Source organism: Rhinolophus ferrumequinum, chromosome 18 (assembly GCF_004115265.2).
Source record: "Rhinolophus ferrumequinum isolate MPI-CBG mRhiFer1 chromosome 18, mRhiFer1_v1.p, whole genome shotgun sequence".
NCBI lineage: Eukaryota > Metazoa > Chordata > Mammalia > Chiroptera > Rhinolophidae > Rhinolophus > Rhinolophus ferrumequinum.
Genome location: NC_046301.1, coordinates 48,081,320 through 48,106,911, shown reverse-complemented (window position 1 = coordinate 48,106,911; position 25,592 = coordinate 48,081,320). Strand labels below are relative to the sequence as shown.

The 25,592-nt window shown below is 55.2% G+C and overlaps 1 protein-coding gene and 1 pseudogene across 1 annotated transcript; one reads left to right on the top strand and one right to left on the bottom strand.

Moving 5' to 3' along the window:
• Positions 1-773: 773 nt before the first annotated feature.
• On the bottom strand, positions 774-3,572 carry LOC117038471 (uncharacterized; annotated as a pseudogene).
• On the top strand, positions 3,475-21,220 carry ZSWIM4 (zinc finger SWIM-type containing 4). Its single transcript, XM_033134929.1, has 14 exons — positions 3,475-3,760; positions 5,767-5,968; positions 7,275-7,631; positions 9,318-9,466; positions 9,568-9,718; positions 10,612-10,779; positions 11,363-11,713; positions 13,033-13,170; positions 13,414-13,668; positions 14,280-14,415; positions 15,452-15,606; positions 16,922-17,085; positions 18,420-18,501; positions 18,905-21,220. Exons 1-14 carry the CDS (start codon positions 3,608-3,610, stop codon positions 19,762-19,764), a joined length of 3,321 nt encoding a protein of 1,106 aa, XP_032990820.1. The 5' UTR covers positions 3,475-3,607; the 3' UTR covers positions 19,765-21,220.
• The last annotated feature ends 4,372 nt before the right edge of the window (positions 21,221-25,592 follow it).

Sequence of the window (25,592 nt, the reverse complement as noted above, 5' to 3'; positions counted from 1 at the left end):
TGCCCTGCGTGACTTCCCTCTATGCTTTCACCTGTCTACAAACCCCATTAATGCTGGAGCCAAGGGCCCCACACTGGAAATCTCCACACCTTGCATTCTATGCCAGTTTCTGCGTCTTCCTGTCTCAGCAAGTCCCTTCACCTCTCTTGACTCTGTTTCTGCACCTGTTAAGTGGGGATCTAATCCCTCCCTCTGGAGAATTTGGGAACCTGAGGGCCAGGGGATTGGCAGGTGTGATTATGAGCTGTCCTTGTGTCCTGGGGGGGCAGGAGGGAGCCCAAGTCCCACCTCTAGGCCTATTCTCTCTGCCTGTCCCCTTGGGCTTCCCCCTAGGGACAGGGCAGTCATTATATGTGGCTGGCTTTTCAGACAGTTATTACTCCACAAGTCTTTTCCTCTCCTGCCTCAACCTTCCCCCTCTGCTCGGAATGCCCATATGTCCTGGCAGGACCTTGACACTTTGCCCATGAACCTGTGTTCCAAAAGAAAAGAAATGTAAGAAGCAAATCTTTCCAGCTGGGCCAGCCAGAGGGGCTGCGGGGACCAGGAAGCGAAACTGCCTTGGCTGGTTTCCTGCCTGAGTCAACAGGGAAATGGGGGTGCTGCAGGGGGCTGGCAGAGGGAAGGAGCCTCGAAAAGTTAGATTGTGGGTGGCCACAGAGCTTGGGAGCTTTGTCCCCCCTCAGCTGAGTCTCTAGCGTTGCCCCATTTCCCGTGAGTCTTGAGAACACGAGAGTTTTGGGTCAGGAGCTGTGGATGCCTAGACAGTGAGCTCACAGTGGGATGGCGGGATAAATGTGGCTTCTATTTCCCTGAAGCTCCAGCTTGCTGGCTGCACTGGGAGAGGGGGCCACTAGGGTAGCTGGAACCCCCCCCCCCCAACCTCTCCTTGTAAGTGTTTCTAGGAAGAGAGCAGGCTTGAAGTAGGCCTAGAGACTTCATTCTGGGGGCACGCCCATCTTCCCAAGGTCCTTTCTGACCTTATACATTCTCCCTAATCAGAGATCCTTTCTGGGGCCTTGAGCAACTTTCTGACCCTATCTGGGCCTCATTCCCCTTATCTGTAAAATTAGGGGATCAGAATAGAATCTTGGTGTATCCCAAACTCTGTGCATTTGATCCCCAGCCCATGTGACAGTACCAGCCCATCCACCCAGGCTTGAATGCTGGCCCTACCCTTTCCTGCTACGGACCTTGGGCAAGTCACCTGAACTTTCTATACCTCAGTTTTCTCATTCATGAGATGGGGATGATGACAATATTAGTATCTGTTGTTAGAGAATAAAATAAAACATCCTCACCCTGTGATAACATTCTTTATTTCTCCTAAACATCCTCTTTTCCGCTGGCCAGCAGTGACCTCTCCGATTCAGCATGTTGGATTCCTACTGAAGCATCCTCAGGGACAGGGATCTGGGCTTAGCGGACACACAGCCATGTACCAGATGCTGAAGGAGGCCGCTGGGAAAAGCCTGACCCTGGGTCCTGTTTGCAAGGGGAGCACCTCAAACATGTGATTTGAGGAAGTCCTCCCTGCCTCTCCCCTACCTCAATTACTCCTTCTCGTGGGTCTTTTTCTTGAGTCATTTACAAGAAAGGAACAGTCCAATAAGTCTAGGGCTTCCCAATTTGGGTGAGCTCAGGCAAGGACTCCATTTCTCCAAGCCTCAGTTTCCTTATCTGAGAAATGGAGACAACATCCCCACCTTGCAGGTCTGTTGGAAGGCTTAAATGTGATATATCTAAACAGCTAGAGCAGGCAGTACACTGTTATTGTTTCTGTTGTCATTATGGCAGGCTCTAGAAATTACAATGCAAGTCACATATGTAACTGTAAATGTCCTGATACCACATAGAATGGAGTAGTATAGAATAGAAAAAAATGGAACGCAATAATAAAATAAAAAGAAACAGGTGGGATTAATTTCAATCATGTATTTTATTTAACCCAGATTTACCTAAAATATCATTTCAACGTCTAATCAATATAAAAAATTCTTAATAAGAACTTTTACCTTTTTTCCCCAGTCTCCAAAACACACTGTGTGTTACATTTACAGTACACACCAATTCTGGCCAGCCCCATTTCAAAGACTCAAAGGCCACTTGTGGCCAGGGTGACTGGACAGTGTAGGTTGGAGGGAGTTTACTGAACGTTGGGTTGGGGACTGGCCATAAAGTGCAGCTGTGAAACTTGAAATTCCTGGAAGGAAAAAGCCAGCATTTCCATATGGGGAGAGGCAGCAATGATGCCATTTAAGGGCCAGCTTGGGTTGTTCCTGTTCTGTAAATCATTTCAATGGAATAGGAGCAAAGCATGAATTGATTCACTGAATAAGTTATAAACTGAACGACTGCTGTACGTCTGGTGCTGTTCAGGTACTGATGGTACAGCAGTGTACCAATTAGCCTCTTAGGGCTCATTTAGGTAGAGAGGGAGAGACAGAAATTAAACAACTGCTGAAATAAAGAAATGTAATGATAATAGAGAGACATATGATGAAGGGAAAATGCAGGATTCTCTAAAGACAAGGGGTGGGTGGTGGCTAAAAACCATGGCTGGCTTCCAGGCCAAAGATGTGGCCTGGACAAGATGGGTCAGAAAAAATAACCAGAGGTGGCCTATTTGACATACATTACGTCGAACCTTATGAAAATGCCATTTTAATAGGTCATAAATGGACGAAAATCAGCAATTTCATATGACTCAATGTAAAATTTAGGGCTTAGAATGGATTGGGGCTTCTTAGCTTGGAGTTCAAGGAGGGGCTAGAATTAGGCTCTATTTCTGGAGAGAGGGTCCGCAGTCCCAGGAGCTCTATCTACTAAGGGGCCCGTGATCGCCCCCACCCACCCACCAAAGCATCAAAAAGACCCGGCGCCCAGAAAGGCCGGGAGAGTTTCTCGCGTCACACAGCCCAGAGGAAGGAGCTGCTGCCCGGGGATCCCGTCACTCTGTCTCGGTCCCCGACGGAGCCGAGTTGATTGTCCCCTCGCGGCGCCCGGAAGCGACCCTCAGTAAACAAAGCCGTGTGTGGGCGCAGCTCCAGCTGCCCTGGGCGCGCTGTCCAGCCCGAGGGGGGTGGGGGAGGAATGTTGTGAATGAACCCAGGGCCCGCCCCGAAACTCTGCATAAGGCCTGCGCCGCAGGGGTCCTCCCACTCTGATTGGCCTCCGGCGCCCCGTGATTGACAGCGCAGCTCGCTGAGCTCTCTTATTGGGCCTCACGGGTAAAAGAGGCAGTGCATATAACGAATGAGCAGCAGCGACTTGGAGACGGGTCTGGCGTTGCCGCCAATGGCGGAGGAGGGCCTCCGAGGCCGACGGGGGGGCCAATGGGGACGGGCGGCGGGGGCGGGACGACGGCGGAGGATAAAGCGGCGGCCGAAGCAGCTTCATTGTTGTGAAGAATCTTAAAGGGGCCGCATCACCCGGCCTGCCCGGCGCGGGGCGGGGGTGGGAGCGGCGGGGGTCCGAGGGCGGCCGAGCGCGTAGGAAGGACGAGAAGGCGGGCAGAGGTCGCTGGAGCCGGCCAAGCGGAGCAGGCATCGGACCGACCCCCCAACAGGCCCCGCCCCGGCCCCGGCCCCGGCTCCGACCCGACCGGATGGACCCCCCCGCGGCCAAGCGCAGCCGGGGCTACCCCGCGGGACCGGAGGAGGGCGATGCCGGGGCCGGGGCAGTGCGCGGCCGGGGCCGGCCCGAGGCGCTGCTGGACCTCAGCGCCAAGCGAGTAGCCGAAAGCTGGGCCTTCGAGCAGGTGACCTAGGGGCCGGGAGGGGGGTAGGGAGGTAGGGACGCACCCCCAGCCCCTTCCCTGACTTGTCTTCACCTCCCCCCTCCCAGCTCTCAGCCTCCGGACCTGCCCTCATCAGAAATAGATCCCCCCCCACCAAGATCTTTAACCCTGCCCCGAGGCAGCCCCTTATCCTGCCATTTCACTCTTTTCAAATCCCATGACCCACCCTCATCCCTTCCCAGCCAGCCCTGCCCTCCAGCCCACAAGACCCATGGATGCCCTTAGGGTCCCAGATCCCAATTCTTGACACTTCCTTCACCTCCTCCCTGTGGTTCTCTCACAATCCTGGATACCCCTCTCTTTCCAGTTCATCCTCATCCCCCAATTAGGGCACCCCATTCAATCCTCACTCCTCTCTCCAGCTCCTACAAGCCGCCCCCATTGCTCCTAGAGACCTATATTCTTCTATTCCTGTCCAGATCTCTTCCCTACAATCAAGGACCCCCATTTCTAGAGCTCTCAGCGTAAGACATCTTGTTATGCCCCCTCTAGCCTCCAGAACCCACTTGTCCCGTGGGGAGCCCCCCTCTCCTCCAGATCCCTCAGGCCCTGTCCTGTACTCTCACCCCCAGTACTCCTGGGACCACTTCCCACCTGGAACTGCTGAGCCTCTCCTGGCGGGCTGCAGGGATTACTCCAGTTTCAGGATCCTTCCCCCACCAAATACCCCACTATTTACTCTCCTCCCCACCCCAGCTGTCCCAGTCCTTCCAGAGGTGGGCAGCAGGGGTGGTGCCTGGGTTGTGATGATACCTGAACAGGTGCACCTGGAACCGCACCTCTGGCTTTCCGGGGTTCTGCCAGGATGCCTCAGGGCTGGGGCCCTGGACATCCATCCCCTTTCCCAGCTTCAGTGTGGGTGCCCAAGGACGTGGAGATGTGGCCGAGACCTGATCAAGCCTTCACAGGCTCTGCCTGGCTTTGGGGGAGGGGGGCGTTCTTTGCCACTGGCCTCTCCAGAGTTCGGAAGCCTGCCAGAACTAATGGGTCTGGGCCAAATGTGGATGGAGCAGGCTCTGATTCACGGCCTTAGTCATCTGCCATCAGTCCCTGAGGCCTGGGCCAGTCACTGGTCCTCCCATTTCCCCCTGAAACCCAGGAGCAGGGGCTCTGAAAGGTCCCTGTCCCTTCATTGTATGTGAGATGCCCAAAATGATGTTAAAACCATCTCTGGGGCTCCCACGTACCAGCTGTGGCCAGACTGGGCACTGGGAAAGCTCTTGCCCCATAGAAGCTCATAGAATCTTCTGCAACCCTTTGGGAGTTGTGGTTCTCCTTCCCACTCTGAGAAACTGGGGCACAGAGAGGTTGAGAAACTTGCCCAAGGTCACCCAGCCAGTGACTAGCAAGCCTGATTGGAACGCAGATCAGTTCATTGCCCAGAGACCACGGGGGTGGTCAGGACACCCCTCCCTTCCTGGGAGCCCTTGGAAGCTGGGAACAGAGTCTATCTTGGGAGTCGAAGCTCACCAGCTCTGGGACCCTGAAAAAGTGAATTCAAGCCATGTCTGAGCCTCAGATTCCCTAAGCTGCAAAATGGGGTGATTAGTATCATTAGGATGTTGTGAGAATTAAGGGAAAGTGCGTACGTAAAGCATTGAGCACAGTGTAGGCTAAGAACTGTAGCCTGGTTGCTGTTGTCACTTTTACCTTCCTTCCAACTGCCTCAAAGCCTGGGAGGTAGGACTACCCTACATCAGGACCTTGGGATCTGACATCCAGGAGGAAAGCAGCAGAAAGTTCTAGAACACTCCCTATGGCCAGGTGTTATTGCAAACACTTTACGTAGATTAATGTATATTTAATCCTCATGATATCCAGGAGGCTGGTGCTGTTAACATCCCCATCTCACACTTGAGAAAACTGAAGCTCGGAGAGGCAAATTGACTTGCCCAAGGTCATAACACTTTTAAGTACCAGAGCCAGGACTCAAGCCAGGGTTTCTAATCCATCAGCCCTTCTTGCAGGTCGAGGAGCGGTTCTCCCGGGTGCCAGAGCCAGTCCAAAAGCGCATTGTGTTCTGGTCGTTTCCACGCAGCGAACGCGAGATATGTATGTACTCGTCGCTGGGCTACCAGTCCCCAGAGGGCGAGCATGATGCCCGGGTGCCCTTCACCCGCGGGCTGCACCTGCTACAGAGTGGGGCCGTAGATCGTGTGCTCCAAGTGGGTGAGTGCTTACCCCCAACCCTGCCAGGAGGCCTGGAGCCGGCCTGGAGGAGGGCGAGGTTCCAGATCTCTGGGGAGGGTTGGACAAGATTTGTGAGCTAAGGAATAGGGATCTGCCTAGACCTCAGGCAGCAGGCTTAAATGAGGGGTCGGGGGAAGGATGGTGTGCCAGCTTAGCCAGCTTAGTTGGAGGGTGGGGAAGAGGTGGTGAGACAGGGAGGAGGGCAGGACCAAGGCAGCATCGAGGAACATTTGTAAACCAGAAATGAGAGGAGGTTCCAGACCTCAGATAGAGAGAGACCCAGCGATGCATTCGGGCTGAAGTTTAGAGCCAGAGGTAATAATGATCCTACACCTGGAGGTTGGGATCAGCGATTTAGGGATGTTCTTAGACCCAAGGCAACAAGCCTTAGGTGGGAGTCTAGGGTAGAAGTTTAGAGTCACCTATGAGGGGTGGTCTTAGACCTCAGGTAGCAGCGTCAAGGGGAGGGGAGGAGGCAGAGGTTTAGAGCTAGAAGTGAAAGATGATTCTAGACCTCATGCAGCGGGGCTCAAAAGGGGACCGGTAGAGTTTGAGCCAGAAAACAAGTGAGCCCTGAAATATCACATCTCTGTGGGCGCAGGTCACGTCTCCCAGCTAGAGGCAGGGGCTTGGCCAAAGTGACCCTCCCTGAACTCTGTCAGCCTGGGGGCCCCCTTGCCTAGACATGGCCCAGCTGGCCACAGGCTCGGCCTCCTCTAACCGGTATGAGGAAGCCGCCGTCTCCCCGCATGACGCAGCATGAGCCGGCTGGGGCCTGAGCTGCCCAACCAGTTGGATGAGCCTGGCATCTGGGCTCCCCAGGGGCCAGGGAGGGGCAGGGGGTGATGGGGTGACCTGGCCCCTGGTCTGACACATCAGCCCCTTGCCCCCAAGTGTCACCAGCCTATGGCATCTTCCCAGGAAGTTACAGGGCATCCAGACCCTGGGCTGTATCCTTGGTAACTCAAAGACCAAGACAACCATCTTTGACATCATTGCTATAACAATAATATTCATACTTGGGTTTATTTAGGACTTGCTGTATGCCAACAGAATTCTAAATCCTGGCCAAGTATTAACTCATTTAATTTTCATTACAAACATACGAGGAGGATGTTACTGTTTATTTCCATTTGACAGATGAGGAAACTGAGGCACAGAGAGGTTCATTGACTTGTGCTAGGTTACTCAGCTGGCATCTGTACCCAAATCTTGCTGTGGGCCATGGATGAACACTATCTGTCCCTGGGTTGACAGAGTGGTGACAGTTTGGTTTTTGTCTTAGGGTTCCACCTGAGCGGTAACATCCGGGAACCTGGAGGCCCCGGAGAGCCGGAGCGCCTCTACCACGTCTCCATCAGCTTTGACCGCTGCAAGATCACGTCTGTGAGCTGTGGCTGTGACAATCGAGACCTCTTCTACTGTGCCCACGTGGTGGCCCTGTCGCTATACAGAATTCGGCATGCCCGCCAGGTGGAGCTACGGCTACCCATCTCCGAGACGCTGTCCCAGATGAACCGGGACCAGCTGCAGAAGTTTGTGCAGTACCTCATCAGCGCCCACCACACCGAGGTGCTGCCCACCGCGCAGCGCTTGGCCGATGAGATCCTCCTCCTGGGCTCTGAGATCAACTTGGTGCATGGTAAGGGCGCCCAAGGGTCTGATGGGGGCGGCGAAGACCTAGCTCATAGTCACCTCACTTGCCATGTGACAGACATTTGTCATGGAATCCTCAGGTTCCCTTGATCCATGAGTGGGGGTAGGACAGTACCATTGCCTGAGGTCGAGGTCACACACCTACTAGGTGGCAGATCCTGGATTTGATGTGGCTGTGGGCAGATAAATGGTGGAAATCAGCCAATGGGGAGAACGAGAGTTGAGGGAACAAGTGGGAGGTCGGGTCCCTAGGTGGGGGTGTCAGAAGATCACAAGAGCAGGCTGGAGTGTGGGTGGGTGAGGGCATGACGGGTATGTGGGTGTCGGGTGAGGTATAGACCAGGAGGTGTTGTGAGCTCTGGGAGGGCTCAGAGCGACAAGGGGCTGTGTTGCCTAACTATAATGGTGGGGAGAATGGAGCAGGATGGAGGGTGATAGATAGCGAGTGGTAGGTGGAGACATGGATAGATAATTGATGGTGGGGGTGGGTGGATGCAGAAGGTATTCATGATGGGGAGTTGGGGTCAATTGATGGTATGGAAAAACATATAGGGTGAGTGGATGGGTGATGAACTAGAATGGTAGGCACAGGGAATGGGTGGTAATTGGAGGTGGGTTGGGTGGGATGGGCTTTGACTAAGGGGGTTGAGGTACACTGATGGTGGACAGATGGGGTTGGTGGAAAACTGCAAGGACCAATGGTTGCATTGGTTGGGGGGTGAGTGATGGGTATCGGAATGTTCGTATGAGTGGACTGATGTAGCAGGTGGATAAGTGGGTGGGTGTTCTGTGTAGGACAGACGGACAGACTAACAGGGGAGTGGGGGTTTGGGGAGATACATATGAATGGATGGTTTGATGGGAGAAGAACAGATAGAAAGTTAGGGTTAGTTGGATGGATAGATAGTGCAGTTCTGTGGAGCAATGGATGAATAAGTTGGTGGGTATTTTGAGTAGTTGGCACAGATGACTTGGAAAGACAAATAGGGGTGGGTAGCTGGATGGAGGCACCAGTGGGATGGGTGTTGATAGATGAGCGGGTGGAAGTTATGGGAAGCGTGGGTGATGGACTAATGGGGTAGGTAGGTATGCTAAGGGTTATGGATGCGTGGATGGATAGATGCACGGTATGACATGGGGAGTGGATAGACAGGTGAGTGGTTTGGATAGATGGGTGGATGAGTAGAAGAGCAGGTGATGTTTCAGGTGGGGTGGACCGTCATCCCACCTGAATGGATGAATGAATGGGGGGGATTGGGTGGGTAGTGTTTTGGGTAAGAGGGGTAGATCAGTAAATGGATGGATGAGCTAGTGATGTTTTAAGCACAGTGGGTGGGTAGATGGATGGATGAATGGGTAGGTGATGTTTTAGGTGACATGGATGACTGGGTAGATTGGTAGGTGGTTTTTCAGATAAGATGGATAAATAAATGAATGAATGAGCTAGTGATGTTTTGGGTGGGAAGGATGGATGGATAGATAAATAAATAGGTAGTGTTTTAGACGGGATGATAGTCGGATGGATGGATGGATGGATGTTTTTTTGAAGTGGGATGGATGGATGATGGGTGGAATTTTGGGATGGATTGGGTGGTTTGGAGGACTGAATGATGGCAGGGGCAGAGGCCTCCTCTCACCAACCACAGCCTCAGCTTTTTCTCCCTCCCTGCAGGCGCCCCAGACCCCACAGCGGGCGCAGGCATTGAGGACGCCAACTGTTGGCACCTGGATGAGGAGCAGATCCAGGAGCAGGTGAAGCAGCTGCTGTCCAATGGCGGCTACTACGGTGCCAGCCAGCAGTTGCGCTCCATGTTCTGCAAGGTGCTGTGTGGGCACGTGGGGCACAACGGGTTGGGCACATTGGGGTGCAAGGCTCTGGTGCCCGCTCCCTGTCCCTTTCTCACCACCCCTGTCCCACACAGGTACGGGAGATGCTGCGGATGCGGGACTCCAATGGGGCACGCATGCTGATCCTCATGACCGAGCAGTTTCTGCAGGACCCACGCCTGGCCCTGTGGCAGCAGCAGGGTGCTGGCATGACGGATAAGTGCCGGCAGCTGTGGGATGAGCTGGGTAAGGCCCAGACCTGGAGCGGGGCGGGCACTGGGGTTCTGGCAGAAGGTCTTGCCCTCCCTGAGATTGGGGTCTGGCACCTGAGTCCTTCATTCATTAGCACCTCCAATGTACGAGGCACTCACTGATCGCTGGAGCTACAGCAAGAAACTAATTAAATATCTGCCCTCATGGAGCTGACACCTGGTAGATGAAACAGGCCAGAAAATACTATAAATCCATTAGACCAGGGTTCGACACACCTTTTCCATAAGGACTGGACAGTCAGTAGTTTCGGATTCGCAGGCCCTTTGGTCTCTGTCCAGTTTTGCCCATTGTAGCAGAAAAACAGCCACAGCTGCTTGGCAAGCCACAGCTACATGTAACTGAATGGGCATGGAAGCATTCCCGTAAAACGGTATTTACAGACACTATTTAGTTATTTGAATTTCATATAATTTTAATGTCACAAATATTCTTCTTTTGATTTTTCACCCACCATTAAAAAATGTAAAGTAAATCTTAGCACGCAGGCCGTTCAAAAAGAGGTGATAGATTGGATTTTCTCCAGGGGCAGTAGTTTGCTGGCCCCTGTGATAGAAGTGGGGGGAGGGAATGGGGGGGAGGGGATAGATGGGAGGGGTGGACAGTGAGAGGAGTCTGATGACCTAGGTTTGAATTCTGCTTCTTCCAACTTGCCACCTGTGTAACCTTGAGGCAGTGACTACCTCTCTGTGACTCAGTTTTCCTACTTGTAAAGTGAAGAGACCATTAGTTGCAACCTCAGAGGTGAGGTGAGAGTGAAGCAGAGGGCATTGCCCAGCACATGGTAGACACTCCATAAATGTGTGCTGCTACTGTTGACATGAATGTTGAACGAGTGCCCATGTTTACTGCCCTCCCTCCCTCCCCAGGGGCCCTGTGGGTGTGTGTTGTCCTAAGCCCCCACTGTAAACCAGAGGAGCGGGCAAGCTGGCTCCAGCTGCTTGGCAAGTGGGACAAGCTGGACGTGTGCCCACTTGAAGAGGGCAACTACTCTTTCGACAGGCCCAGCCTGCAGCCCACCATGGCCCTCAGCCCAGGTAGGTGAGGCGTCCCTACCATCCCCCAAAAAGCATCACCTCTTCTTGGGGTCCAACCTCCCCATCATGGAGCTCTAGGGGACAGCAAAGGGGGCCCCAGCCCTTACCTGTCCTTCTTGTCAGTGGGCAGCCCGAAGGACAGTGAAGTGACATGCTTAAGACTCCTATAGTTCTGGGCTGGTCTCCTGACTCATCCTCCTCCTGGCCATGGAGGCAGGGGTGGGACAAACAGAGATAAAAGAAAAGAAAGATATTGAGAAGAGAAAGGCACAGATGGAGGGAAAGAGACAGAGGAGGACAAAAACAGGAAGGGGGAATCGAGAGAGTGACAAGCAAAAAAAAAGAGGAATGGAATGTAGGGGGGAGAAAGATGGACAGACAGTGCTTCAACTTCAGTTGTCCACCCACATGAGGTGCTACAATAGCTCACACACATACACACACACCTTTGAAAGACTTCTGTAAGGATTTGGGGAGGTGACATGTCCATTGATGCACCCAGAGTCTCGCCCCAAGCCAGCACTCAATGGGGGGAACTGGCCACGGCTCCACTGCTAGGCCAGGTTGGATGCCTCTCCCACAGGCCCAGAGGAGGAAGAAGAGATGGTAGCTGCAGGTTCCCGCCACACGGTTTTTGGCCGCGCCCTGCAGGCTGGGTCACTGCACTGGAGCGACACCCACCTACAGAGGATCCTGGCCAGTGACTGCTATGGCCCCAGTCTCACAGGCCACGTGGGCAGCGACAAGCCGACCTTCGACCCCCAAGGCCGCCCCCTCTGGCTTGGGGAGCCATTCCCCACCGCTTGTGCCCGTGTGGACACCCTGCGTGCCCACGGATATCCCCGTCAGGCCTTGCGGCTGGCAGGTGCCATAGTCAATACGCTCCGGCTACAGCGGCGGCATCAACTTGAGAGCTACAAGCAGCAGAAAAAAGGTGAGCACCAATGTTATCGTAGGCTCCTGAGGGCTATAGGCACAGATGGCAACTACTGGGGGCTGTGAAAACCCGGGTGGTCTGTGGGTGCCACTTGGGGTCCCACCAGGAAAAGTGAACCACTCTAGGTGTCTTGAGTGGAAAGGAATTTAAAACGGGGGATTGAGGGATCACAGAACCAGTGGAAGGGCTGCAGGATTGAAAGTCAGGGAAGCCGCTGCTTGAGTTCAAGAACTTGAACTTCAGGAGCACAGTAAGCCCAGCAGCCTGCGGCCTCCACAGGGGCAGTTCCCAAGAGTGTACCCAGAAGCTGCTGGCAAAACCTCGTGTCTGTGCCTCGTGGACAGCCACATACCTGGTCATGGCTGCTCTGGGAGAATAACGACTTCGCTTTCTCCCACCTTCCATAGCTCACACAAAGGAGTCGGGGAAATGTTTCTAAGCTTCCGGCCCCGGCGGAACATGGGATGCCAGCCACAGGGCAACCTGGACGCAGTGTGGCCACATCTGCCGTAGTTTTAAGAGAGGCCAGAAATCTGGATTATTTGATGGGGAATTTACTAATTTTAAAACATGGGCAACAAATTCAAATTGTATTAGAAAGAAAATAATCACACCATATGGGCCCCAGAAAGAACATGTCTATAGAATAGATATGGAGGGCAAGGGGGAGGCCACCAGTCATGTTCTCTGGGTGATGGGGTTGGGCTGATGGGCCATTGATCAGGAAATTGAACACAGGGTGTAATGGGAGGAAACGTGAGGGTTCTGGGACCCAAGCAGGGCCCTGACTCAGCCTGGAGGCATAGTGAAAGCCCCCCATTGGAGGTGAGTGCTAAGGTGAGATCTGAAGGATGTATAGGAGTTTCCCAAAAGGGGAGGGAGGAACAGTGTTCCAGGTAAAAGGAATAGCATGGGCAGGAGCCCAGAGGCAATAAAGAACATAGCTTATGGAAGGAGACTGGAATATGGACTGCCAGGTGGGGCGCGTGACCACCCTGGGGCCCTGAAAGCTGGTTGGACTTGAGAGAGGTGGGTGGGATTAAGGGTCATGAGGCGGGAATGATACTGGTTGGAGGTTTTAGAAAGTGCCCGGTTTCCTCCAGGTGTCCTGCCAGGCCTGGGTGTGGCAGTGGGACAGGAGGCCAGGGCTATAGAGGTGAGAGCTACTGCAGAGCTCCAGGGACAGAGAAGCTAGCCTCTGGGTGGGCAGGTGGTGGGCAGGTACTGGAAGCCTGGGCTGGGGGTTCAGGGAGAGGAAACCCCCCTCAGAGCTTGGGAGGGTAGACAGGCATTGAGCCCCACTTCCCCACCTGCAGAGCTGCTACAGAAAGGCTCCACCTGTATCACCAACACAGAAGGATGGGTGGGCCACCCCCTGGACCCCATTGGCTGCCTCTGCAGGGCTCTCCTGGAGGCCTGTCGCCTGGAGGAGGAAACTCTCGCCCTTTATCCAGGTACCCACACTGGGGACCCCTTGGCCAAGCCCCCTGGCTCAGCATCCCTAGAAAGTGAGGCTACACCCTTACCCTTGCTATGCCCCACCAGTACCAGGAACCAATAGGCTTAGCTTCTGAAAGTGAAGTCATCATAGGCCTATATACTACTGAAAGGTCTGCATGCTTGGGGTCAAGGGCCATTGGGGTCTTGGAAAAGGGGGTCCCCCTCTAGCTAGCATCTTTGGTTCCCGTCTCCCACAGACTCAGGCCCTGAGAAGCGGAAGGTGGCCTACCAGCACGTGCCAGTGCCCGGGAGCCCTGGGGAGTCGTACTTGGCGCTGGCACTGGAGGTGACACTGCTGGGCCTGGGACAGCAGCGGGCCCTGCCCGAGGGGCTGTACGCCCAGGACAAAGTGGTGCGCAATGAGGAGCAGCTGCTGACGCTGCTGGAGGAAGTGGAGCTGGATGAGCGGCTAGTGCAGGTGCTGCGCAAGCAGGCGGGGCTGCTCCTGGAAGGTGAGGCCCCATCCTAGGCCTGGCTGTTCTGAAAGATAGGGTCCTCCCCCTGGCCTGAGCTGGTCAGGTTGCTGCTGCGTGGAGAGGTTCCACCCTAGGTCCGCCTTTTGGTCCTTACCTTAGCATTTACTAAAAGGTGAGATCCAGCCCTTGGTCCCGCACCCTAACACTTCTGGCAGTCAATAACTGCTGCAAGTGGTGAGGCCCTGCCCACCTTGGAGCCAGTGAGCCTAGTTGCTGATGCCCAGCTGGACTTGACTGGCTCTGCTTGTGGTCCTGCCTTTGAGACCATGCCCCCTATTGCAATGGGGAGCTAGTTTGGCCCTGCCCCTGGTCAGGAGCAGCCTCACCCCCACCCTCTGGCCTTACCCTGCATCTGAGTCCTGCCCCTGACCCAGGGTTGCCCAGGGTCTCCTCTGTTTGGATTTTCCATGGCTTTTCTGTCTCAGCCTTGTGCCCCTATGCTGGGGACCTCCAGCTGCTATTCCCAGCCATTCTATCCTGGGGTCTCTCCATCCCCTTCTCAGCCTGGGGTCTGGGGAAACCCCAGGAGGGGCAGAAACACAGAAGCAAGCCCACACCTAGGGACTGAGCTCAGGCTGACCCCACAGGGGGTCCCTTCAGCGGCTTTGGAGAGGTGCTGTTCCGGGAGAGCGTGCCCATGCACACCTGTGCCCGCTACCTGTTCACCGCACTACTGCCCCACGACCCGGACCTGGCCTACCGCCTTGCATTGCGAGCCATGAGGTAAAGACCAGCGGATAGCTGGGGACTCAGCCCAGGGTCCGGTCAGGATTGGGGGTGGCAGGTGCTCTCACAACTGTATTCTCCCACCTGAACTCAGCCTGGTTAATTCATGCTGGCATTCTAGGCTGCCCACTGCTCTTGGCTATTACATATAAAACGTGTAATTTCTCTAACATTCTTGGTCCTATTTGGAATATTGAAGGATACAAAAATATTGCAATGTTAACAGCCAAGAGAAAAGCCATCATAATGTGTTTGCTGGTCATTATGATCAGTGTGGTACAATTTTTAAAAATAAACTATCATGCTCTTCAAAAATATGTATGTAAATATATAATATTTTGAATCTGAGAGACATCCAAATGGCACAGAAGTTAGAGTACTTTTCTAGGCTGATTTGTCCCAACTTACCCAAATCTCTCTGGATGCAAGCAGTGTTCCCACTTTCTTATCTATTCTTCAAGAGTCAAGATTTCTGCAAACCCATCATCTAGAAATTAAAAGTTGGCCCTCCTTTTACATGGATGATACATCCTGTATCTGTTCTTTGCACCTTGCTTTCACTGAACATTGTATCTTAAAGGCTTAATTGTATTGCATAGCGTATGGACCACTGTAAGGATGCATCATAAAAGAACTGATCTGGAGCTGATAGATATGTATGCTATTGCAAAAAAAAATAATAATAATAATTACAATGAATTACTTTGTTATCATTTCACACATGCACCAGCATCTGCAGAAGCAGAATTTTTTAAGGTCCTCTCAGGACAGAACAGAAATAATCCCCTCATCTTTTTATCAGCCACATGGCCTTTGGTGTATGAATAGAGCATTGTTTATTTACTCAATCCCCAAGTGATGGCATAAACAACACTGCAGTGAACATCTCACACACACATCTTCCAACTTAATGGGTGCTTAGGGCTTTGCTGGCCGGAGGTGGGAGACTCCGGCTGAGGCAGGAGGCCTCTCTCTCCTAGGGAAGATGGAGACTCCAGTCTTGCTTCACTGTGGGCTTCTTTCTTTACCCCAGGCTGCCCGTACTGGAGACAGCGCTTCCAGCTGGAGAGCCTCACCCCAACCCACTGGACTCCGTCTTGAGTAACCGCTTCCCCCGCTGGTTCATCCTGGGTCACCTGGAGACCCGCCAGTGCGAGCTGGCGTCCTCCATGCTGACTGCCGCCAAGGGTGAGGACAGTGCTGCCCCCGTTGCCCTGTCCTCCTCTGCCTTCTTCCTCCTTTCCTTCGTCCCCCTTCTTTTTGTCCTTCTATCAAATTCCACCAGTTTTCCTGGAGCACTTTCTAGATGGACCAGGCACTGTGGCAGGTACTAAGAATGCTGCAGTAAGCAAAACTGACCCAAATCCTGTGCTCTGCGGGGTTACATTTTAGTGGGGACAGACAATAAACAAGGTAAAGGAGATAGTTACACAGTAAGTGAGAAGGAAACAAGTGCGACAGAGTAGGATAAAGCAGGGTGAGATTCCAGCTAAGAAGTGTAGGTGTGGGCAGAGCCATGCCAATATCTGTGTCTTATCCCGGTTTGCTGTCACAAAATACCCCAGGCTGGGTGGCTTAAACAGAAATTTATTTTCTCACAGTTCTGAAAGTTGGAAGTGCAAGATCAGGATGCCAGCATGGTCAGTTCCTGGTGAAGACTACTCTGGCGTGCAGACAATCCCACCTTCTCGCTATGTTGTCACATGACAGAGAAAGAGAACTCTGATCTCTTCTCTTATAAGGGCACCAATCCTATTATGGAGGCCCCATCCTCATGACTTCCTCTAAACCTAATTGCCTCCCAAAAACGCCATCTCTATATGTCCATTACACTGGGAGTCAGGGCTTCAATATATTGAATTTGGAGGGACACATTTCAGGCCATAGCATCTGGGAAGAGCATTCCAGACGGAAGGAACAGCCAGTGCAAAGGTCTTGAGGCTTGACTGTGCCTAGTATGTTTGAGGAACAGAGGAGGCTGGTGTGGCTAGATCGGAGTGATGGAGAATTGTAGGATCTGGACCAATGATGATAATAGTGATAAAAGCTAACATTTGTGTAGCTTATGCCATGTTAAAGGATTTACTAGTATGGGTTCACCACAGCCCTGTGAGGCAGATACCATTGTTAGTATTACGCATTGCACAGATGGGACAGCTAAGGCACAGAGAGGTGAAGTGACTTGCCCAGGGTCACACAGCTACTGAGAGGCAAGGCAGGGATTTGAACCTTGGCATTCTGGCTCCAGAATCCATGCCTTTGATGATTAGGCATCCAGCGGGTCCCTAAGTGGCTTCCTCCCACTGGAAGTGGGGGAGGGCAGAGGAGAGAACATGGGTGGGAGTGCTGAGAGTGGTCTGGATCTTCACAGAATCTGCCAGGTGCATGTCCCTCCACGCTCACACCCGTGCATCTGTGTGGAGGAACCTGCATGAACAGGTCGGGCAGTGACAGGTTGGTGTCTGGTGTACCATCAGTGCCTCTGTCTCTCCCCCAACCCCAGGAGACCCTAAGTGGCTGCACGCAGTATTGGCCTCCATCCAGCAGAATATCCACTCTCCATCCCTGCTCTTCAAGCTGGCGCAGGATGCCTGCAAGACGGCCACCCCGGCCAGCGCACCACCAGACACCACCCTCCTGGGCATTGCCCTGGAGCTGGGCCTGCAGGTGAGGGTGCCCAGGAGGATGGAGGAGGGGAATGCTGCCTGTGAGCAGGGCCTGAGTGTGAGTGGCACCTCTGCGCGGGGCCACAGAGAGGCAGAGTGTAAATCCTGGGAGTGAGCAAAAAAGGTTATCACTGAGGGTGAGCCTATGAATGAGGGATTCATAGGTGGTCTGAAGGTGAGAATCCACCTCTGGGGTGTGGCCAAGGAGGAAGAGGAAGGTCTTAGAGCCTGCAGGTGAGAGGGTGGGCCACAAGAAGGAGCAGAGCTTAGGGATTCTAGCCTTGGGGGTGGGGCTTGGGACTGGTGTGCTTATGGTTAAGGACCACGGCTGGGCAGGGCTGGAGCTGAGGCAATAAGGAGGCAAAGCCTGACAATAAGGAGCTTTCTTGGAGGCAGGGCCTGTAGGGACCCGGCCTAGTGGGAGGGGTTACCACTGAGGGGCAGGGCTTGGGGCAGGGTCTTGAAGGTGATTAGCCACCTCTGGGAGTGGAGTCTGTGGTTTAAAGTCATGGACGCGGAGCCTATGGGTGAGTGTCCAGTCTTGGACAGGTGAGGCCGAGGGTTCAATTCAGCCTGTAGGTGAGGAGCCAACTGCAGGGTGTGGGATATGGAGGGGGCGGGGCCTCAGAGGGTGGCTTAAGTAAAGTAAGAGAATAAGGAACAGCCTGGGACTGGCTTGCAGGCTGGGGTGGCACCTTCCCAGGTAGAACTAGCAAGCAAGGGGCCCTCAGGGGCAGAATTAGCCACAACAGCTTCCGGTAGGAGCTGGAGCCGTTGAATATGGAGGGGGTGGGAGAAGGGCAGAGCATCCGAGAGGAGCTTCCAGAAGGCAGTGTCCTCCACACAGGCCTGAGGGTAGGGCAGAGGGGGAGGCAAGCAAGGAACGTGCTTATTGAAGGTGGGGCCTGAAGGGCAAGTTTTCTGTTGGGGGCTACAGGAGGAAATCTGCTGATAGGAAGCGTGGAACTTTATGGAGAGAAGGGCTGGGTTGGCTTGTTGTCCAGAGTGGGATCCTCGGAATAACACCAACAGTAGCAGTAATAGTAGTGGCTGACGTTAGATGAGCACTTTGAGGCAACAGGTACTACACAGAGCTTTACTATGTAATTTTGTTTAATTCTCATAACCTTATGAGGTAGATACGATTTTTATCCTGGTTTTACAGATGAGGAAACGGAGACTCAGAGATGTGAGGTCCCTTGACCAAATTATATGGCCCATTGCCTCCTCCCCTGACTTCCAAGTCTCCCTGGGCCCCTCAGGATCCCTGACATCCCTCCCTCTGCCAGCCCAAGGTTTTGGGTGACCTCTTTCTCTCCCCCTCCCACCCTGCAGGTGATGCGGATGACCCTGAGCACTATGACCTGGAGGCGGAGGGAGATGGTGCGCTGGCTGGTCAGCTGTGCCACAGAGATTGGTGAGAGCTCCCAAAGGAGGGCCATCTCCCTGTGAAACCAGGAGGGCACAGGAGAGAAGCAGAGACTTTTCTCTGGCTCCAGCCTGTGCTCAGGGCTAGGCCATGAGAGAATGTTGGGCAGGGGGCACTGAGCTGGACAAAAGCCTGGAGGCTGGCCAGGCTAAAGTGGCTTGGAGAAAGGCCAATGACACCAGAGCTTGCCCCCACCCCACCACCCACATACAGTTCCTACCCAATCCCTCTGCCCTCTGCTCCTTAGGAAAGGTAAAGCAGAGGGTGGAGGCAAAGGGGGTGTGTCTTCAGCCCTGGCTGCTGGGAATCTTGGTGTTAGGGTAAACCCATGGACATACGTCCACGTTCCTGCCCCTCTTCCTGACCAGTCTCACCCTCTCACGTCCCCTAGGCCCACAAGCCCTAATGAACATCATGCAAAATTGGTACTCCTTATTCACACCCGTGGAGGCAGCCACCATCGTGGCGGTGACGGGCACCACTCATGCCACACTGTTGCGGCTGCAGCTGGACACACCCCGGCGGGAGGAGCTCTGGGCCTGCGCCCGCACCCTGGCCTTGCAGTGCGCCATGAAAGATCCACAAAACTGCGCCTTGCCCGCCCTCACCCTGTGCGAGAAGAACCACGCAGCCTTCGAGGCAGCCTACCAGATTGTGCTGGATGCCGCGGCGGGTGGCCTGGGCCATGCCCACCTCTTCACCGTGGCCCGCTACATGGAGCATCGCGGCCTGCCGCTGCGGGCCTACAAGCTGGCCACGCTGGCCCTGGCTCAGCTCAGCATCGCCTTCAACCAGGACAGTCACCCCGCTGTCAATGACGTCCTCTGGGCCTGCTCCCTCAGCCACTCCCTAGGCCGGCATGAGCTCTCCGCCATCGTCCCTCTCATCATCCGGAGCATACACTGTGCCCCCATGCTCTCTGACATCTTGCGCCGCTGGACCCTCTCGGCACCTGGCCTGGGTCCCCTGGGGGCCCGCCGTGCAGCCAAGCCACTGGGCACTGACCGGGCACCGCTCTGCCAGCTCCTAGATGCCGCAGTGGCAGCCTACATCAACACCAGCCACTCCCGCCTCACGCACATCAGCCCACGGCACTACGGCGACTTCATCGAGTTCCTGGGCAAGGCCCGAGAGACCTTCCTGCTGGCACCCGACGGGCACCTTCAGTTCGCCCAGTTCTTGGAGAACCTCAAACAGACCTACAAGGGCAAGAAAAAGCTCATGCTGTTGGTGCGGGAACGTTTCGGCTGAGGGGCGGAAGGCAGGTGGTGGGAGGGGTCCCCCTTTGCCCCGCCTCTGTGGCACAGCGCTCTCCATTGTAGGCCTGGACTGGAGGCCCACGTGGCATCTCAGTATTAAGTCAGGGAAGGAGCCCAGCTGGAGCTAAGTGGTCTTGCCTGCGATCCCCGCAAGCCCACCTGGATTGGAGGGGGAGGTGCGTCCTGCCACATGTGTGCCTAGGAGTGTGCAAGACGTGAGGATCAGAAGCCATACCACCACCCAGAGGCCTGAAAGGGGGTGTATGCTTGGGTAGCTGGTATGACCCTGCCTTGGGCACCTTTAAAGAAATAGGCAAGCTACCCCTCCCCAAACTCACAGGCCTGCTGTGGGCTCCGGGGGAGCTGGGAGGCGGGACTTTTCCTGAAACTAGTTCTCAAAGTCAATGTAGCAGACCCTCCCCACACCCTCCTCTCGGTGGCCAGTGGACTTGTTAGGGTGTCTCCTTTTGTACCTTCTTCTCACTGCCTCAGGGGCCCTCTTCCTCAGTACTGCACCCCTTCCAGGCTGTCCAGCTGGGACCAATGGCTCACCCCCACTGAAGGATTTGAAGAGGCCTAAGGCCTCAGCCACATACCTCACCCACCATCCAGCCCGGTCTCCCATTCCTGTGGGTGCCACGGTCTCAGGGCGGGCTGGGGGGGCGGGGAGGGGTTGTCATTGCTGTCCCTCCCCCTACCTGCTAGTCACTGGACATACAACTCAGGAACCGAGCCAGGCTCACACTGTCCTCCAAACCTGGTGTCAGGGGAGTCAAGCACAGGTGAGCCAGGGACCACCACCCCAAATCTGGAAAGAGGCTGGCATCTGGGCCTTTTCTGGCTCTGTTTGTCCTTCCCTTTCTCTTCCTCTGTCTCCCTGCTCAGCCCTTCACCTTACTCTCCCTTTCCATATTTTTCTCCATTTAACCTGACTTTCTATTTGCATCTTTAAGTCCCATCTGCTGTCGCTCTTTGTCCTCCCTACCCCTACTCACATCCCTTCTATTCCCTTCTTGTAATTAAGGACAGAAGCTCACATCGTTTTGTAACTTTTTTTTTCTATTTATTGAACTGTATATTATTTCTTTTTCCCTTTTTGTTTTTGTTTTTTAAAGATTGAACACAGCTTTTTTATTTTGAGACTGAGGTGTGTGCCCCTGCACCCAAACAGGGTCCCTCGATGTTCCCTCCATAGAAAATCTCTAGCCTTGTTTGAGGGCACTGTTTCAAGCGAGGAGCATAATGGGAGTGACTGCTGGTTTCATCCAGTGGTAACAGGGTGAATAATGGCAAGCAGGGTGGAAAGGTCACAATGAGCAAGCCCTGCGCTGAGTGCTTTACACCTGTCATGTTACACCTGTCACAACAGCCCTATGGAGTCCGAAGGATCATTCCCATTTTCCAGACGAGAAGACGGGGGCTCCAAAGTTGAAGGGAAGGGCACCCATTTTAGGCAGAGACAAGGCTTATTTAGTACCTTGCTGGGTCCACCGACTGCCCACACCAGGCTGCTTGGCCCTTGCGCCGCTGGGAATGGCCACTAGGGGGTGCACTGGTTCCAAACACCCACTGTTGGTGGGTACTTGTCTCCAAGTTGCTGAGCTGGGTGTGAGGGGGGTCGGCGTGGGCTGGGTGCAGCTGGGTGAGGCAGACACCCGGCCGAAGGTGGGAACCCTGGGCTTAGACTAGGCCTTGGTGGGCGGAGCTCTGGCCAAAACTAAAGAGGCCAGTGGGCGTGGTCAATGGAGGCACTGCCCGGGCTTGTTTGGGCTCCTCCACCTTGGACGAGGCTCCCAGTCCCCAAATAGTGAGGGGTCTAGGGAATAGCGGGAAGACCCTCGACTGCCTTGTTTTCCTGGCTCTCCGAGAAACAGGACCCCTCTCGGGGACCCTCTTGCCTTTAGAGACTGACGGACTGTGGGTCACCATCAGGGCCCGGGCAGGCGAGGACTGAGGATTCCCGGAGAGGCTGGGCGGGGCCGTCCGCTAGAAGGCTCCGAGGGTGGGGCTTCGACGGCGTTGGGCACTGATTGGTTCGGGGTACCACCCTGCGTTCGAGGGGACCAATTGGAGGTGGCCCCACCTCCTGCCCCGCCTCGCGTGCTCCCGCAGGTATGTGAGGGCGGACCCGTTCCCGTCGGCCCTCCCCTTAGCGCCGCCTGGAGGCCTGGGAAGGTAAGAGGCCTTGTGGTCCCAGCCTCCAAATGCTGTCCTCGGACCCGGGCCTCCCACAGGTCTCGAAATCATCCATAAATGTCCCCCTCGTGTCACACACCTCAGGCCCCAGCACTCTCGGATACTAAGCACCGCAAACCCTCACCCACGCCTTATATCCCTTACATCTTACTAACTCAAGACCCTCAGGTCTCAGTTATCTCTGAAGGCCCAGTATTTGCCTGAGTCACCACCCACCGCCACCTGAAGTTAAGTTCCATTCCCCCTTGGCTCTGGGCATGGGGCATTGTTCATCATGACCCCATCTAGCTCCCTCCCAGAACAGCTTTCCCTGTCACATCAGCACCCCCAAAATCAGTCCCTCCAGTCCAGGGTTTCCCTCGGGGTGGGGAGCGAGTGGGTGGCCCTCCCCCCAACTCCAGGACATCCCTCAAGGTCCCATTTCCATGCCTTAAGGCACCCTAAATCTCGGCGCCTGAGACTAGGTTGCAGCCTTCCTTAGAACAGGCGGGGAGGGGATGGGGATCCTCTGAGGTCAGGAGCCCAGGGTGCCGGGGGGATGGATCCACCTCACCCACCCAAAAAGCCAGAACTCCAGGGATGGAAGGTGAGAGAAGCACAAACCAGCAGACCTTCATGAATGAGGTAGAGGCAGGTTTTATTTAATTAGACACCAAGCACAACACACAACTTTCTACCCCAAGCTTGTCTCCGTCCCAGCCCTGGGTGGGGAAGAGGTACCTGGGCCAACCCCGACAGTCTGGGGGCTTCACTCTGCTCTTCCATGCTCTGGGACCACCCCAGGACTAAGCAATGCTGCTTGTGTCCTTTTGGGGGCCCACCGGGGCCTCATCCCCCACCCTATGTGCCAGAGGGATGTCAAGGCTCCTCCCCTACATAAGTTAGGAAGCTGCAGAACCCAGAGCAAAGGGGCCAGGCATGCTCAGGTCAGACCAGCCTGGTTCCGGAAGCCTGGAGTTGGCATTTAACGGTCTGGGGGCCCAAGGCCGTTTCCTCTTGGGTAACTGGCTGTTGGGAAGCTGGAGCCCAGCCCATGCCCCCACCAGGTTTGGAAGAGGAGGGGCCAAGGCTATAGGCCCAAAGGGTCACCCAGGCAGGGACACAGCTGGTTTCCCTTTGGAAGAGCCACCCCCCCACACACACACCCCCCCACACACACCCCTGACCTCCTTGGGAGCACAGCCCAGCTGGAGGTAGGACTGTGTGTGGTAGGGTCACCAAGCACTGAGTTGGGGGAGGTGGCCTACAGCAGACAGCTAGGTCCACCACCCCATCCCTGGCCCCATTCCTCCCCAAGTCCCTCCTCCAGACACAGCTCTAGATCTGGGTTCTCATCTCAGGCATCGGCCCACCAAGGGAAGACAGAGGCCATGGGCTCCGAGGGGGCTTGACTCCTGTTCCTGCTGAACTGAGCCAGTCTGCACAAATCAACTGTGTTTCAGCTCAGTAGGCACGGGAGGCAGAGCCCAGGGAGGCCCCGGCAGCAGGACAGGCGGGAGAGGGCAAGGCCGTAGGGAGAAGCTGCAGAGCTGGAGGAGGTGAGGGCCCGGGGGGCGGAACTTAGCCACTGTGAACATGACTTGGAGCAGACCCTGCTCACAAGCAGCTAAGCCCTGCTCCCCAGGCCAGATGCAGGTGGTGGTGGGCCTCTCTGCCATCCCATCCCCGAGCAGCATCCTTGGTGGCAGTGGCGATGGCCCCAGAGGCAGGGCTCAGGGTCGGTTGGAAATCCCTGGCAATGTGATTTGTGACAGGCAGCAAATCCCATCCCCAGGAACCCCAGCCGGCCATGGCACAGGGTTGGGGGACACTGGGCAGAGCCAGTGGCTGGCACCTGGTGGGGAGAGAGCAAAGGAGGTAATGAGATTTGAGGACATGTGCCCTCCAGGTCCCGACCGCTGCTGTCCTCTGAAGCCTTCCAGGGACACCCTTCCCATGTGAACCAGTAACTAAAGGGAGAGCTGGACCACCAAGCTGGACACTCCCTACCCAGTCATGCCTTCTGTCTCAGGCCTGGAAAGGAAGAGATGCCAAAAGGGTCCCTTTGGGCCAGGGAGGCTACAGGGACTCCTAGAACCAGGTCTCCATGCCCTCCCACTGCCCTGTTCCCACCCCCACCCCCCATCACCACCACTGAGCCCTGGGCAGACTAAATGGGGCCATGGAGAGAGGAAGCCGAGGGGGTGGCGGGAAGGCGGTTGAGGAAGTGATCTCACCCCAGCTGGCGCCACTTCCTAGAAGACTGAAGGGCAGGAGGAAACCACCAGGGCCTCCCCCCGTGGTCCCGTCTCCTCGGCAGCCAGGCCTCAGCCCGCACCCCACCGGAGCGGATGCTGACAGTGGGTGCCCAGCTCTCCACGCTGGGCACATACACCCCCAGAGCACCAGACCCGGCTCAAGGTGTAAGCGGTTTCCCAAATGCTCACCAAACCTCAGTTTCCTCATCTGTACAATGGAGCCAAGGACCTCTACCTCATAGCATAGTGAGATTTCACCAACATTGTATATGTCCTTCAGTAAGTGACCTGCACCAGGACCACCTACACAATTTGTGGGGTTCAGTGCAAAATGAAGACGGGGGCCCTCATTCAGAAATTAAGAATTTCAAGACAGCGACAACAGAGCATCAAAACCAAGCTCCAGGTCCTTTGCCAGGCAGGGGTGGGGCATGAAACCAGCCCTGTGTTCAGCAAACGGGGTCTGTGACTAAGAGACCCCAACGTTGGAGCCAGGCCAGCCAGATTTGAACCCCAGCTCTGCAGCTTCCTAGCTGGATGACTGGGCAAGTCCCTCAACCTCTCTGGGCTTCCGTTTCCACATCTGCAAAGCAGGGAAACTATGGTTGTAAGGATCCCATGAGTGCTACACGTAATTAGGACAGGGCTACGAGGTCATCACGAACCAGGCAGAAACAGGAAGGATGATGGAAATGAGGACACTGCACACAGGTAGGACCCCAGCACCCAAATCTGGTGGTGCCCACCACTGGGAGAAAGGTGGAGAGGACGTCCTGATCTGTCCCCCCAGCCCCCCCATACACACACACATACACCGGCCATCCACTTTCCCATCAGGCCCTAGCCCAGCCCTGTCCCCTCAGGGTCTGGGGGGCACCAACCAGGAGCAGACTAGGCCCCGAAGGGCGGCCGGCCTCCCTGGGCCTCCTCCGGAAGTGAGACAGCACAATCGTGTCCCAGGGACGAGAACGGGAAGGGCGGCCATTTGGCCAGGCCCGTTTCCTGTGGGGTTTCCCCTGCACAGTGCCCCGGGCCAGGGCCAAGGCCACTCCCCATCCTCGCAGTCACAAAAGGCCTGGATCTTGCGTGGAGGGGGCACTATCACACAGGTGCCCAGGAGCCAGTGGCTTGTTCCCAATGGCTTGCCTCTCAGGTTCACGGGAGATGGTGTCCAGGGAGGGCTAAGCTCCTGGCAGAAGAAGGTGTGGGGGGAGGGTGGGCCCTGGGTCGGGGGAGCAAAGCAGGCCCCAGGCTGCACAGATGGATGCACGTGTGCCTGAGAATGCGCTGCAGACAGGGCGTGGAGGCATGAGACACACAGGCACGCATCTTGTCACCCCCCCCAACCCCATGTTCCAAGAATGAATATGGGCCGCTTCCGCCGGGG